The sequence below is a fragment of the Pipistrellus kuhlii genome, unplaced genomic scaffold, assembly GCF_014108245.1.
Source record: "Pipistrellus kuhlii isolate mPipKuh1 unplaced genomic scaffold, mPipKuh1.p scaffold_m20_p_5, whole genome shotgun sequence".
NCBI lineage: Eukaryota > Metazoa > Chordata > Mammalia > Chiroptera > Vespertilionidae > Pipistrellus > Pipistrellus kuhlii.
Window position 1 is genome coordinate 17,161,743 of NW_023425551.1, and position 15,381 is coordinate 17,177,123.

At 36.8% G+C, this 15,381-nt stretch overlaps 1 protein-coding gene across 7 annotated transcripts in view; it reads left to right on the forward strand.

The window, feature by feature from the left end:
* Nucleotides 1-15,381, forward strand: part of EYA4 (EYA transcriptional coactivator and phosphatase 4) — a 228,475-nt gene that overhangs the window by 198,083 nt on the left and 15,011 nt on the right. For all 7 annotated transcript variants that reach the window (XM_036414929.2, XM_036414928.2, XM_036414925.2 and 4 more), the window contains one exon: nt 7,535-7,624. In XM_036414929.2, coding sequence (XP_036270822.1) covers nt 7,535-7,624 — 90 coding nt within the window. The remainder of the gene's footprint in view (nt 1-7,534; nt 7,625-15,381) is intronic.

Genomic DNA, 15,381 nt, shown 5'->3' on the forward strand with positions numbered 1-15,381 from the left:
AACCAGTCACTATGATGCTCACTGACCACCAGTGATAATGCTCAATGCATATGGTGCTCAATGCAGGAGCTGCCCCCAGTGGTCAGTGTGCTCACACAGCCAACCTCCTGTGGTGGACCAATCTCTCACCATCCCTCTCCCCTTCCTTCCCCCTTGACTGACCAGCCCTGATTGCCCCGATAGGGACTAGGCAAGATGGCCTCAATCAGCCTCGATCACTAGCCAGGCAGAGGGACTCCACCAGTGCATGAATTTGTGCACTGGGCCTCCAGTCCTTAATAAGGGAACCTTAAGAAATTATTTGATTTGTTGCCTCAAATGTTGCTAAAGAATGCTATTTGGAATAAGGAAGTAATCTTTTGTTGCTCAACCAGTGAGCCACACCCACTGAGCGCTGTCATTGTCATAGTGGGCTAGCTTCTTATAACCATGAGAACTTTGCTTTTCGAATTATACTTAGAATCCATTTATGAGTCACTCAAGAAAAGCAGCTTCATTTCTTTTTTATAGTTCACCTCCTTGCCTCTTTATTGGCACCCCTTCTTATTCCAAAAGGAAGTCCATGCTCAGTTCTGGGATGGAAGCAGCTTTATGGTGTTTTCGTAAAAAAGAAAAACAATGATATTTTGACGATACTCCTTGTTCATTGCCTAGGGTTCAAATGATCTTATTTCTAAAGATCAAAATTACCATGGAAGAATGAAGGTTTGAAGTCAGGAGATATTTTATAGGACTTTATTTGAGCCAAACTAATGATAGTTGCCAGAAGCAATATCTCAAATGCTCCAGAGAATAACAGTGTGCAGTTTCTTTTATGCATTTGAGATTAAGGAGGGAATTTTAGGAATTTTACAAAAAAGATATGAGAAAGCAAGTCAGGGATTGGACTATAGAATAGTTAAGATTATGTGCTTTCCCAAGGGTGGTCTGCTTTAGAAGGAGGGATCTGCAAAGGGATATTTCAAAGGTGTGAAAACCCAGAAGCACAGAAGCTAAATAGATTGTGCTTTAAGGATTTGACTTATTTTGTAGCATTAATACGTCATGTGTTATGAAGCCATGATTCTCTAAAGTTATTTCACAGTAAGAATGCAAAGCAAGCAGCCTAAGGCAGTGCAAAGACTGAAGGAGAAGTGAATTATTACCTTATAGGAGGGGTGGGGAACCTTTTTTCTATCAAGGATCATTTGGATAGTTGTAACGTTATTCACAAGCCATACGGAATTATTAGTGTAAAAATTACCCTGTCATATTTGGTCAAACATTTAATCAGCTCAACCCTAATGCTTTGGCAGGGCCAGTCCAAATGATTTCATGGGCCTTATATGGCCCTCGGACTGAACGTTCCCCGTCCCTGCCTTCTAGTGCCAAATTAAAATTCAAGCTCCCAACACTACTTGCTCATTTTAGAGAACATCCTATATAAAAACAGCACTGGGGAACCAATAAATCTATTGGTTACTTTTATATTAAACAGTCTGTACAGAGTTTTATAGAAAGAATTCTGAAAGCACCAGCTAAGGAAAGCAAAATGATTCAATGGGGAGTGATTAGAATTAATCAAGTGTTTGGAGCCATGGATTGGAGGCCTCCCTAATGGTTAACCCCGTGCAGGTCACCATCTCTCTGGGCATGATGGTTAGAGACTTCTGGCTTGGAGGAAGAATGGACCTGAGTTCAAAATTTAGCGCTACCTCTTTCTACACTTGTGCCTTTGGGTAGTTTCTTTAGTGATTGTGAGACTTAGTAATCTTTTTTCTAAAGTGAGAAGAAGAATAAAAGGACTAATTTTATTAGTGGGGTTAAATGAGTTAATGCATTAAAATTCAAAAATGGCCTACCACATAATAAACCTTCAAACGTGTAGCCTATTTTATTTGTTTTCAAGGAAATCTGAATTTTGGTGGAACTGGATGTTTTCTGAGGATATTTTCATGGATTTGTATCTGTTGTTCTATCTCATAATGTAAGATACTCTCTGAGCTCAATGTTTAGAGAAGCAGAGGGTGACTAGAGAGTGAGTGTGGTATGTATGAAATGATGAATGCAGAGTTTGAAAGCATCTAACATTTTGACAGTGTGTTTCACGGTTGTCCTTTCTGCCTGATCCTTGACAGCTGAGTGTGACCACACATCTCAAGTGGGTCTCAGCATCCCTGGGTGAATCAACTCTTCCAACTGACTATTTCAAACCTCTCCCCTCACACCTTCAGTTCTCCTCTCAATTTCCCAAAAAAACTCCTCCTCCATCACTAAAAAAAGCAACTGAAATAATTACCTCATCTTTGCACCATACCACATGCTCTGCCTTTTCTTTACACCTTTACTCATATCCTGGATTCAGACCCTCTCACTTACTCATGGAATCTTCTCCTGAAATGATTCCTTTCACTCCTGAGTCCCCAGTTTCCCACACCTTTCAATTATTCTTACCACCATTGACCATGCTGTAATAGTCCCATCACCAGAAAATCCTCCTGAGCCCATTTTCCAGTTGCTGCCCCTTCTCTCTGCTCTTCCCTACCCTTCCAGTCATATGACTCTCTTCAAGTCCGAGGAATGACCTTCTCTTGCCAACTTCCTGGTTTATCTTTCTGGGGCTCTCAGCATTTGGCCCAGTTGAGCACTCTCTCTCCTTTTGCATAGTTACTTTGTTTTACTTCCCTAACCTGGATCTCTGCCTTACACTGTTCCACAGGCACTAGACTCAGTCTCACCTCTGTATATGTTCCCTGCCACCACTGGAGTCTGTGCATGGCTAGTGCCCTCCCCTTTTCTAGGTCTCTTCTCTCCAGCTGCCATCTCCTAAGAAGGCCTTCCCTGTGCTTTCTTTGAATGAGCCATCACCATCTATCCCTATAGCCTTTTGTATTTGCTAACTCTGTTCATTCGTTTGTTTGTTTGTTTTTTTCACCAGTTGAAATACTATATATTTCTTTGTTGTTGTTTTTTTCTTTGTTTATATATCTGGTAGGTGATTCAGTGACAATATAAAACCCTTAAGGACAGGGACTTTATCTATTTAATTCTGTGTTCTCAACCCAGAATTTGAATATCCTTAACACATAGTAGACATTCAGTAAATATGTGCTAAATAAATGAATGTTCCTGAAACCATTCTCCAATTCCCCATGAGAACTCCAGCCTACTGCCTATCCATCATAGACAAACATCACAACGGTTAAATTTTCCTTCTGATTCATGACTGAACTTCATCTCTTCTCACTGATTAAAAGAGTTTATTTCCTAACAGACCCTCTCACTATTTCCACTTTAGTCTGTGAGCAAGCTTGTCTTCCTTCTTCTATCTAGCACATCTCTGCCTTTGTCACTAGTCTACATGTGCTTCAGGTCCCAAGTGAGTTCCAAGGACTTTAGTTCTTTTTAAAGAAAAGTCCCCTAATAAAACAACAACAACAACACATAATTGCTTTTTCTCCTAAGATATTTTTATATTGTGTCCCTAGAGAAGTATTCCAGCTGATGACCCAGTACAGGGCAGAGGCCCATAGACAGACAGTCTGGCTCCAAATTTTGCTCTGTGTTAACACAGTATTTAGATATAGAGATCTGCTGTACTTGAACCTGACTTAGTCATATGATGGCCCTCATGTGTGACATCTGGTTTAGAATCACACATTTTAGGGCCAAAAGTTATTCATTATTTTCTCTGTCTCTCTGTCTCTGTCATTGTCTCTCCCCCCCTTACTTCTCTCTCCCTCTCTCTCTCTCTCTCTCTCTCTCTCTCTCTCTCTCTCTCTCTCTCTCCCTCCCTCCCTCCCTCCCTCCCTCCCTCTCTCCCTCCCTCCCTCCCTCTCTCTCCAAATGTCTTGGGAGTAGTTTCAGTATTTTAATAGGGCAGAGCACAGAATAAGTTGGCAGAAGTTCAGTTCGCCCCATATTAAACTCCGCTGTAGACACTTTGAACCTATTGGAACTGTTATATATGTAAAATATGCATCAGAGCTTCCTGTTGGTGCCTTTATTATCCCACTTTTTTCCTCTGTCCAAGTTTTCACTTAATTTCAGACCCTAAACTCAACACTCCCTACAGGTAAACTGAAAAAAGAAAAAGAAAAAAAAAAAAAGGCAGTAATTCTTGATTCATAAGGTGCCCATATTTCTACAAACATCTAATGAAAATGAGCAAACATCTCTGTGTAAAACTTGGGTTCAATCCAGAAGTATATTTAACTCTCAAATGCCTGATAAAACCATGGAATTGCAGGCGCCGTCAGCTCTTTCACAGTAGTCTGGCGAGGCCCAGCGAGCCCAACACTTCAGAGACCTTTCTAACGCGACCCCCACCGAATCCCTGCTCATCTTTCTTGGATTCTTACATCTGTGGATCCTTTAGCTAGAAAAATGTGAAACTGTAATCCACTTACTTAGAATCAACTCTCCCAAGGATTTAGTAAGATGGGGGAAAAAGAAAGTAAAATTAGATATTTGAAAGTCAGCCCTCACTGGACATTCTCTTAGAAACCAGATTATCACCTCTTCCAGGCATGGTTTCCCTGGGCTTGTGGCATAACTATCCTTAGCCTGTCTGTGCCAGGCCTTTGGCATGGCAGATGAAACCCCTCTCTTTAGAATAAGCCTTGCTCTTTGGAAACCTTGGTAAAATACAGCTAGTTTACACTACAGCAAACCTCAAACCTAAACTTTCCTGCTTCACAAATGATATTTTGCCCAAGTGCTTACTAAGTCCCAGCTCTCCCAGAGTGTGTGATGTGGAATTGCCATAGCATGATAAACAAATGAGCAATCCCTTCAATTGCCATGGAGTTGCACTCCCACCAGAGTGGGAATGCCCAAGCACAGTTTTCATCACACCATGCGCTTTGCTTACTTGTTAGAGAATTATTGTTGGTTTTCTAAAAGCTATATTTGTTTGCATGCTTATCAGATGCACAAAGTGCTTTTTTTTGTGGACTCCCCTATCACTGCTGGGGTAGCATAGAGAGTTATGTATTTCAGAAGAGTGGAATTGATGAAAGTAACAATCAGAGGAACAGTATATTTTCTTCCATCCCCATAAATCTGATTTGTCAATGCAAAGAACGTGAGGTCAGAACATAAGAAAGTCAATAGTTTTATTTAAAACTTAAAGAAGAAAAACTGGCAAATTGTAGGATAAGAATTTAGCCAACCCAATTGAGAAGGAAAACCTTTTAAAGAAGACATTCTGAATGCCCATGTGAAATATATATCTTTAGGGCAGTAATCATCAGAAACATACGGAGGAGTATGGAGCTCAGTTTTATTGTCCTGCATCAGTGAACATTCCTGAAAAGCACAGAGCGTCACTAATGGAATTATATGTTTTCATGCTATAATTACATTTGATTTTTCCTGATATTTTTGTAGACATATTGTTCATGGTCCCATGACTATACAGAATATTTACAAGTTTTTTATGTCTTCAGCCTATGCAAACCCTATCCTAAAGAGAAAGGGGAATTTTTTTATACAAAAAGACATATATTTTTAAAACTTTTATTCAACCTTTAAATATTTTCTTTCAAAGACAACAACAAAAACATGAACAACATAAAGGAATAAGAAAAAAATAAGAATTCTATACTTGAAGGAAGCAGAGCAAGAGAGATCTCTCTGAATTCTGAAAGACTTTGAGACAAAAAATAAAATAAATTAAAAAGCTTCATATTTTTGTTCTTGTTCTTGAATGGCTCTTCGTTGTATAAAATGGAATTGATTTGATCTTTGGATATGTTTCTCCAAATGATCCTGACACTGGAAGACAGATGAACTTAGCAGTAGCATTAAAGTAGAGTCCTCCTTATGAAGGACACAAGACCAGGATACCATCAGGGATGTGAACAATGCACATCTCTTTTCGAGAAGAGAGAATCTTGAGCTATGAATTCCACAGAAGTCTCTGAGGAAGAGAAATAGACAATTAGAAAATTATGCTGACATTTAACATATTCTTATTGTCCTTTCTCTTCTCTGATATCAAGTCTTGGCTTTATTCAACACCCTCAGTGACCTTTTTCTTTCTTAGCTTAGCATTCAATTCCTATTCTCTAGCTCTTAATCACTACAGAATATGAGGTGACACTCACTTCAAATATATTTATACTCTAGTGTGTCCCTCTCAAAGCATTATGGAAGGAAGAAAGGGAAAAAATTGGTTATTGCAACATAGGTGTAGAATGAGGAGGGGCTTCTACTTGCTAAATAAGGTAAGTCCAGGGGTGTATATGAATACTACTGGGCCTGACCTGGATTGCGTATTTTACCATAAATTAATATCAAGGTAGCATTACATTTTCCCAAGTTAAAATACACTTCTTAAAATGTCATTTATTAGACCATTGAAAACACAAGTTTGGTACTGTCTCCTTAAATTCTTACAGTCTGGCTCCTGGCCCAGCCACTCAACCCAAATCACTCTCTGAGGTCTTCCAAAAAGATTTCTCAGCCAAACGTATAGTATTCTTCTAGACTTGTCAGCTTTATTCAAACCCAGACTCTCCCTACTAACATTAGGCTCATTCTGGTCTCAAATTCTGAGAGTTTATTCCATCTAGGTTTTCTATTTTCTGTATCTTCAGGGTCATCACTATATTAGTTCTCGTTAGAGATCTTTCCAACTTTATCATTTAAGCACCATGTCTGAACATGAATTGCTCCCCTAGCCCAATCCCTAAACCCTCCTTAGTTTTTAGTCTTTCACCTCTTGATGCCAGGCTTTCAACTGTAGTTGGTCATGGTAAAGTACAAACTCTGGTCTTGATTCTCAGCCCCTTGCTGCTGTGTAACATCTTGGTTTCTATAAACAAAAAAAAGAAAAAAATCACTTGACTCTTTACTAATCCCATACTTTCATTAAACTCCTAAGTGTATATATTTCCTACATAGATTACATCTACTCAATTAATAATTCCTTTTGTTATCCTCAACCCTTTTCTCTTTATTCCTAGACACATGCAGGTTAGACCAAACTATACACTCATGCAGATAAATATTGCCTGTTGATCAAAATGAAGTTCATAATTAAGTGGTGATTTCACCATGTCTCACTAGCTCTTCGTATCCTGCCTTCAGGGGATATTGTCTGCTCAAGTGTTGCAAACATCCAGTAGACCTACTTTTCTCCCAATCCTAATTCTTATGTATCATTCTTTAAAGGAAATCCTTTCATATTTTTAACAAGTCTGTAGCATTGTTCACTATTCCATCCAAATGCATTTCTCCAACAGACTGTCCTTGGGGTATATGTAGACTGGATCCTGTCATGAACATACAGATTTATGTCAAAACGTTCCCTAGGTCATTTTTTATGTGCCTATAAATTCCTATAAATTCACAGATGCATCTGTATACTTATTATGTCTTAAATGAATCATTTGGAAAGGTACCTTTTCATATAGTTGGGAAATCTTTTGAATCTGAAGTAAAAATCTATGGTCACCCCACCCCCACAACAATATGCACTTAAAGTATGTTTAATAATAACTGTAGTTACTGAAATTTTTACCTTGTTGTGTGTGTACTTTCTTCTCAGGATCCTCCCATGGCTGTAACTCTTGGACTCCGAATGGAGGAAATGATTTTTAATCTTGCTGATACACATTTATTTTTTAATGATTTAGAGGTAAGAATAGTTGTTTACCAAATAGTTGTATATTAAATAGTTATATAGTAAAATGTTTAAATGGTTTCTATAACACCAGATAACCTCAAGAAAACTTAAAGATAAAAATTTAGCATAAGAGAATAGTAAAGTTCCTGCCAAGGGGAAAATTGTATATATAAATGCAAACCAAAGCTAAATTTAGGTAATGAGTTATACCTATATACTGGCATATAATTAGGACAAAAATATCTCCGAAGATCTGCATGTGCCTCTCTACACTATACTGCTCCTCATCCTGATAGTGTCTCAAATACAATCCATGTGCACTTTTGGAATTAGCATTATCTTTTTCGGGATATGAACCAAGATACTCTTTTGGTTAATCACCGGACAGTAGTCTCAGATGCTATTCATGGTGCTAACATGGGTCATTACATTTTGTAGATAACCTGACACCTAATTTTAGACAACATTATCATTCCTCATTTCCTCCCCTTTCAGATGAAACACTGCTAGAGCTGTTTACATTGCACATCTGACTGGTTTGATTATACTTATTTTCTCTAGTATTCTAATTTATCTTTCCATTTCCAACCTCAAATGAAGAGAAAGTGAAACAGCAACAAAATGAAAGAGCCCAAGAAAAAAAATAGCCTCAGAATAGCTGAATAGGTCCTATAATAGGTATATAATCTGGGTGTTAATGATCTGAGTCATTAGGCATTCAGACAATAAAATTTAAAATAACTGAGTAGCTTGGGCACTGGACCAGGAATACTTCCCAGTCAAGCACCACAATGCTGGAAGAGATTTCTCTTTCTTTTTTTAAATGTCATATTTAAATTTAGTTTTTTATCTCATGGTTTCACAGCAGAGTAAAAATGTTTGTCTATATTATGAATGAAGAGGGAGATTTTTAATTACTGAATCCTCCCCACTTTGTGTTCAACATTTTTTATTGGGCTTTCCATTGAATAATTAGCAACCTCTAGAAATTAATGTTTACCACATTATTTTTGTAGAGGTAGAATTGTAGGGTTACAAGCATAAAAAATTATGTCTATGGTAACTGCTAGCCAAGTGGCAGAACTGGGATTTGAAACTCTGGAGTCTGGCTCCAGAGCATATACTTCTGCCCCCATACCCTGATGAACTATGCTGCTGTAAAAAGGAAGGAACTCCTACTATTTGCAACAGCTTAGATGGCACTGGAGAGCATTATGCTCAGTAAAATAAGCTAGTCAGAGAAAGATAAATATCACATGATCTCACTCATTTGTGGATTATAATGAACAACATAGACTGATGAACAAAAACAGATACAGAGACAGAGAAGCACTGATCAGATGCTCAAACCTCAGAGGGAAGGTAGTGGAGGGTGGGGATAAGGGGGAGAGATCAACCAAAGGACTTGTATGCATGCATATAAGCATAACCAATGGACACAGACACCAGGGCGGTGAGGACATGAATGGGGGAGGGGTGGGGGTTTGTGGGGGGATAAGAACACATATGTAATACTTTCATCAATAAAGGGGGGGGGAAGAAGTGTGTGAGAAATAAAAGCCAAGATAATCAGTGTCTTCAATGAGATTTTCTTTTTAATTACAAGGTCTTAAAATCCAGTTTTACTCATAGTTGAGACTCATAAGAGCAAAAATTGTGTTGTTCAGAATACCCCATAAACATATGAACTGGAAACCTGTGTAATAGCATTTTGTTGTATTCTTTTCAGTGAGTCACTGTTTTTACTGGATAATAAAATTATTGTCTGTTTAAAGCAATTTCTTTTTTTATTATTATTAATGGACAATAGGAATGATTAGTATTTCTAGGCATGTGTTTCAGTTTTATTATAAGAAATAATAATCACCTCTCTAAAACCTGATTTAAAGTAATCTTACTACTGACCCCTGTCTAGTATACAGAATGATTTTATATATACATGATAATAGGAAACACATTTTGACCTATTTGGAACTTGAATTTTTATATAGACTCATAACTTCTTAGGTTGGTTTTTCTGTTGGTTGAAATAAATTGGCCTCATTATAAAGAGAATTCTAAGATTATTAGTCCTTCAAACCTGTAAAAAAAAAAAAAAAAACACACAAAAAAGGAAGTTTTATGTGGTTTTATCCAAATTTCATAGTTTTTATTTTATTTTATTAATTATTTTTACTAGAAATAAATGGACTAAATGACCCATTAGCTATTTTACTAGCACATTAGAAGACAGATGGAATAAATTTGCCATCCACTTTTAACAGAACACAAAAGAAAGTGAAAGTATTTGAAAAAGTATTTTTTCAAATACTTTTTGAAAAAATACTTTTTTTCAAAAAGTATTTGAAAAGTAAATTTTCAAATACTTTTTATATGAATATTTGTGTGTCATAAGCATGTGCTCAGCTATGATGCTTTAAGCATTTTTATTCTGGAATAGATACTATATAAAATACTTTTAAATGCCTGCAAGATCTCTGGTAGAAAAATTAACTGAGAAAACATTGGTATTGACTTTCTTTGATTACAGCTTTTTAATTGCGTTTAGAATGTGATAAAAATTGTATTTGACTCAAACACTAAAACTTAGTATCCAACAATTCTGTACTTAATTTTTAAAAAAGTGTTTGGTTCTCTTCCATATGAATTGATTGAATATTCATACATGCGCGCGTGTGCACGCACACACACACACACACCACACACACATGCCCCATGTACACATGCACATTCAGACAAAGTGCCCAAGGGAACTCAAAAACTTTTTCTGACTTAAGATAAATACTAAACCTAACAAAATCTAAACAATGGGTTTCAAGATCGTTCAGTGGAGTTACATACATTTCTACTATTCTTCCGCATCTGATTTTGAAAGTCAACTTTACTTTCACCCAATTTTTTATTTCTGTAAGCCTCTTCTAAGCAAAGATTGTTAGGGGCTTCATCACTGATATTAAGCTATTTTTGTTTCTGACAAATAGGAGAATTCCTCAAGAGAGTAACTCTATCATTAGCCTGTTACAGTCCCTCCCTCCACCCTTGTGTATTTAATATCTCAAGGTTTCTTTTCTTAACCTAAAAATCTAATTTGAGACTGAAATCCTTCAGTGGATACTGTACCACATGTAGTAAGTAGCAGCTGCTTTCACATAATTCTTTAGAAGACACACATTTAAATCCCCCTAATAGACACTTCAGGACATCCTGCCCAACTGCAGAGAAGGCAAATGTTCACACTACTCCCCCGAAGAAGAGAATGTACTGTTTAAACACAGTGTTATTTCAGTTAGAATAACTTCCAGAAAAAAAGGCACCAGGGAGTTCTGGCTCACAAAAGTGAGAGGAGACTGCTGTGGATTACAACTGATAAAGATCAGCGACAACTTTGCGGTCATCTTATAAAACAAAATTAAAGAATTTAAGATTAGTTCCAGTATTACCCCAAATGTTTGAGTTCTTATACCAAAATTTGTTAAAACCAAAGCATTACGTTGTTTTTAGTATCTCATGTTTTGGCCAAGATGATTCCTGCAAAGTTCTCCTGAGTGAAAACTAATTGAAGAACAATTATTTTGATTTTTCTAAAAATGTACTTGATTGAAATTCAGGTTGTTTTCACTGCAGTGTAATTCTCAGGCAAGAGTCCAAAGTCAACAAGCATAGCTAACTAGGCATAAATTTAAAGAGAAGTTCCATTTGGAAAAATCTCAAACATAACTTCAAATATGGAGCTCATGGTCCAATAAGTTTGATATACTGATGTCCTCATGAGTTAAAAAAAAAAAATGAGATTTGGGACAAAATGTATAAATTAATCATGTGAGTTAATACTTTAAATGTCAGAGGAATTTCTCTAAAAATTAGGATAAGAGGATATTAAATATAGAAATAACATCTAATTGCCAGGGTAATTTAAAAAATGTCATTCAAACTTCTTTTGGATATTATTAGTTTATTGTAAAAGAGAAACATGGAAATTATTTACCTGATGAAAGAGTTTAGAACTTAGGTGGAAATGAGCAACTTCACGCGATGCCATTTCAATGGTGTTTTAATTCAGTCTTCATACTTTTAAATAAGAAGTAATCCTTGTCAACTAGAATTACTTTGCTGCCTCCATATTCTGGGGGAAGAAATTTATTTCCAACTTTCATGCTAATTTGTTAAATCTTTCCACTCTTTCTTTTAGAATTCAAAAAGCTACTACTGTTGCTCGCAGTACTTTTCCCTGAGGTTTTTCTGGAAGCAAAATACCCCTTTGGTTAAAATTTGGGCTGTACTCCTTGCAAAGAATACTCAGTCAAAATGAGGAAGAACCATTCTAAGTGCCTGTCCTGCCATGCCTCTCATGGCCTTAGTTCTTAGCTCATTCTTTCACCCTCCCCTTCACTCTTTTTTATTTATTTTTATTATTTTTTATTTATTGTCTAAAGCTTTACATATGTCCCTTTTCCCCTGCTTGACCTCCCCCCAAGCCATTCCCACCCCAGGCTAGCCCCCACCGCCTCAGTGTCTGTGTCCATTGGTTATGCTAATATGCATGCATACAAGTCCTTTGGTTGCTCTCTATCCCACCCCCTGCCATTTGTCTCTGGATCTATTCTTGTTCATCAAATTATATTGATCGTTATATCCCACATGTGAGTGAGATCATGTGATATTTTATCTTTCTCAGAGTGGCTTATTTCGCTTAACATAATGTTTTCCAGTTCCACCCATGCTGTTGCAAATGGTAAACGTTTTTTCTTTTTTTATAGCGATGTAGTATTTCATTATGTAGATGTACCACAGTTTTCTGATCCACTAATATGCTGATGGGCACTTAGGTTGTTTCCGAGTCTTAGCTATTATAAATTGTGCAGCTATGAACATAGGGGTGCATATATTCTTTCTGATTGGTGTTTTTGGTTTCTTGGGATATAGTTCTAGAAGTGGGATTACTGGGACAAAGGGGAGTTCCATTTTTAACTTTTTGAGGAAACTCCATACTGTTTTCTACAGTGGTTGTACCAGTCTGCATTCCCACCAGCAGTGCAAGAGGATTCCTTTTTCTCTGCATCCCCTTCAGCACTTGTCATTTGTTGATTTGTTGATGATAGTCATTCTGACAGATGTGAGATGGTATCTTATTGTTGTTTTGATTTGCATCTCTGGGATGATTAGTGACTTTGAGCATTTTTTCATATGTCTCTTGGCTTTCTGTGTCCTCCTTCGCAAAGTATCTATTTAGGTCCTTTGCTCATTTTTTGATTGGATCATTTATCATTTATCTTCCTTTTGTTAAGTTGTATGAGTTCTCTGTAAATTTTGGAGATTAAACCTTTATCTGAAATATCATTGACAAATATGTTCTCCCATGCATGCAGTGGGCTTTCTTGTTGTTTTGTTGATTGTTTCTTTTGCTGTGCAGAAGCTTTTTATTTTGATATAGTCCCATCTGTTTATTTTATCCTTAGTCTTCATTGCTCTAGGAGCTATGTCTGTAGAGATATTGCTACAACATATGTCTGCTATTTTGCTGCCTATGGATTCTTGTAGGATTTTTATGGTTTCCTGTTTTCCATTTACTAAGTCCTTTAGCCATTTTGAATTTGTTTTTGTGTATTGTTTAAGTGGTGATCTAGTTCTAATTTTTGCATGTATCTGACCAAATTTTCCAACACCATTTATTGAAAAGACTGTCATGACTCTATTGTATGCCCTTGCCTCCTTTGTCAAATATTATTTGAGCATATGGCTTGGGTCGATTTCTGGGTTCTCTGTTCTGTTCCATTGGTCTGTTCTTGTGCCAGTACCAGGCAGTTTTGAGAACAGTGGCTTGGTAATATAGCTTGATATCTGGTATTGTGATGCTCCAACTTTGTTCTTTTTTCTCAGGATTGCTGTGGCTATTCAGTGTCTTTTTTTTATTCCAGATGAATTTTTGGAGCGTTTGTTCTAGATCTTTGAAGTATTTTAATGGAGATTGCATTAAATCTGTAGATGCTTTGGGTAGTATGGACATTTTAATGATGTTGATTCTATCAATCCATGAACATGGTATATTCTTCCATTTGTTTATATCTTTCTCTATCTCTTTTTTTCAATGTCCTGTAGTTTTCTGAGTACAGGTCTTTTACTTCCTTAGTTAAGTTTATTCCTAGGTATCTTAATTCCTAGGTGCAGTGGTTCCCCTCTACTCTTTTTTTTTAAATATATTTTATTGATTTTTTACAGAGAGGAAGAGAGAGGGATAGAGAGTTAGAAACATCAACGAGAGAGAATCATCGATCAGCTGCCTCTTGCACACCCCCTACTGAGGATGTGCCCACCACCAAGGTACATGGCCATGACCAGACTCAAATCCAGGACCCTTCAGTCCACAGGCCGACGCTCTGTCCACTGAGCCAAACCAGTTTTGGCATCCCCTCTACTCTTGATATGACTATCTTCTTAAAGTTCTTACCATCTAGAATATTATTTCATATCACCATAACTTTATGTTCAAAAATTTAAATAATTGCCCAGCCAGGGTGGCTAAATGGTTGAGTGATGACCTATGGACCAGGAGGTTGGGGTTTAATTCCAGGTCAGGGCACATGCCCAGGTGGCAGGCTTGAACACCAGTTGGAGACGTATAGGAGGCAGTGGATCAATAATTCTCTTTCATCATTGATGTTTCTATATCTCTCCCTTCTCTGAAATCATAAAGTTATATATTTTAAAAAATTAAATAACTGGTACTTCTGTCAATAATGATAATATGTCTAGACTTCTGCCATTTATTCAACAAGAAACCATTGAGTGATTACTCTGTAACAGATTGTGCCTTTAGTGGGGGTATATCTAAGTGACCCAAACATCCCCTCGGGGAGTTTTCCAGTAAGATTAGCTTTACTGAGCCTTCTCTTATCTGTGACTATTGGTAAAGATTTATTCAAAATTTACTAAACCCATAATTTATGTAAATCTTATAAACCTTTAAAATTAATTCACATGTATTTTCAACTTATGTAACTAAAATTGTATTGATTGGGCTAGTCATTAAGGTTTCATATATTTTTTAAAGCCAATGTGGAAAGCTAGAGATGAAATAGCAAAATTTTCACTATCAGGTATTTTCAGGTCCTATAAGAAATAAAAATAGCCGAAACCGGTTTGGCTCAGTGGTAGAGCGTCGGTCTGTGGACTGAAAGGTCCCAGGTTCGATTCCAGTCAAGGGCATGTACATTGGTTGTGGGCACATCCCCGGTAGGGAGTGTGCAAGAGGCAGCTGGTCGATGTTTCTCTCTCATCAATGTTTCTAGCTCTCTATCCCTCTCTCCTCCTCTCTGTAAAAAATCAATAAAATATATATTTTTTAAAAAAGAAACAAAAATAATAGCTGGGAAGCTTTTTCTTTTTACTATGGCATCCTATTTTCAAAGATTATAATTTTTAATAGTTTTGGATGGTAAGCATTATGTATACAGAAAGAATCTGTGAGTATGACAAGTAATTTGATGGGATAAGAAGCTGAAGAGGCTAGAGCATATTTATTCTGAGATTAGTATCCTAGCCAAATGTCATCCTTTGGTCCGATACTATTTCACTGGAACTTTGCAGATTATTTTAAGATAGAGTAGTAAAGAATAGTAAAGAAGAACTGAATTCTTATCCAGAAAAGTTATCATTTGTTCTGAGCACACTGCAATTTAAATCAGGCCAATAGTTGGGTGTATGTACCTACACTTTATTTTCCTCTGAGTGTATAGCACATTGGATGTGGTAATTCTTCATTATTTCCCTTT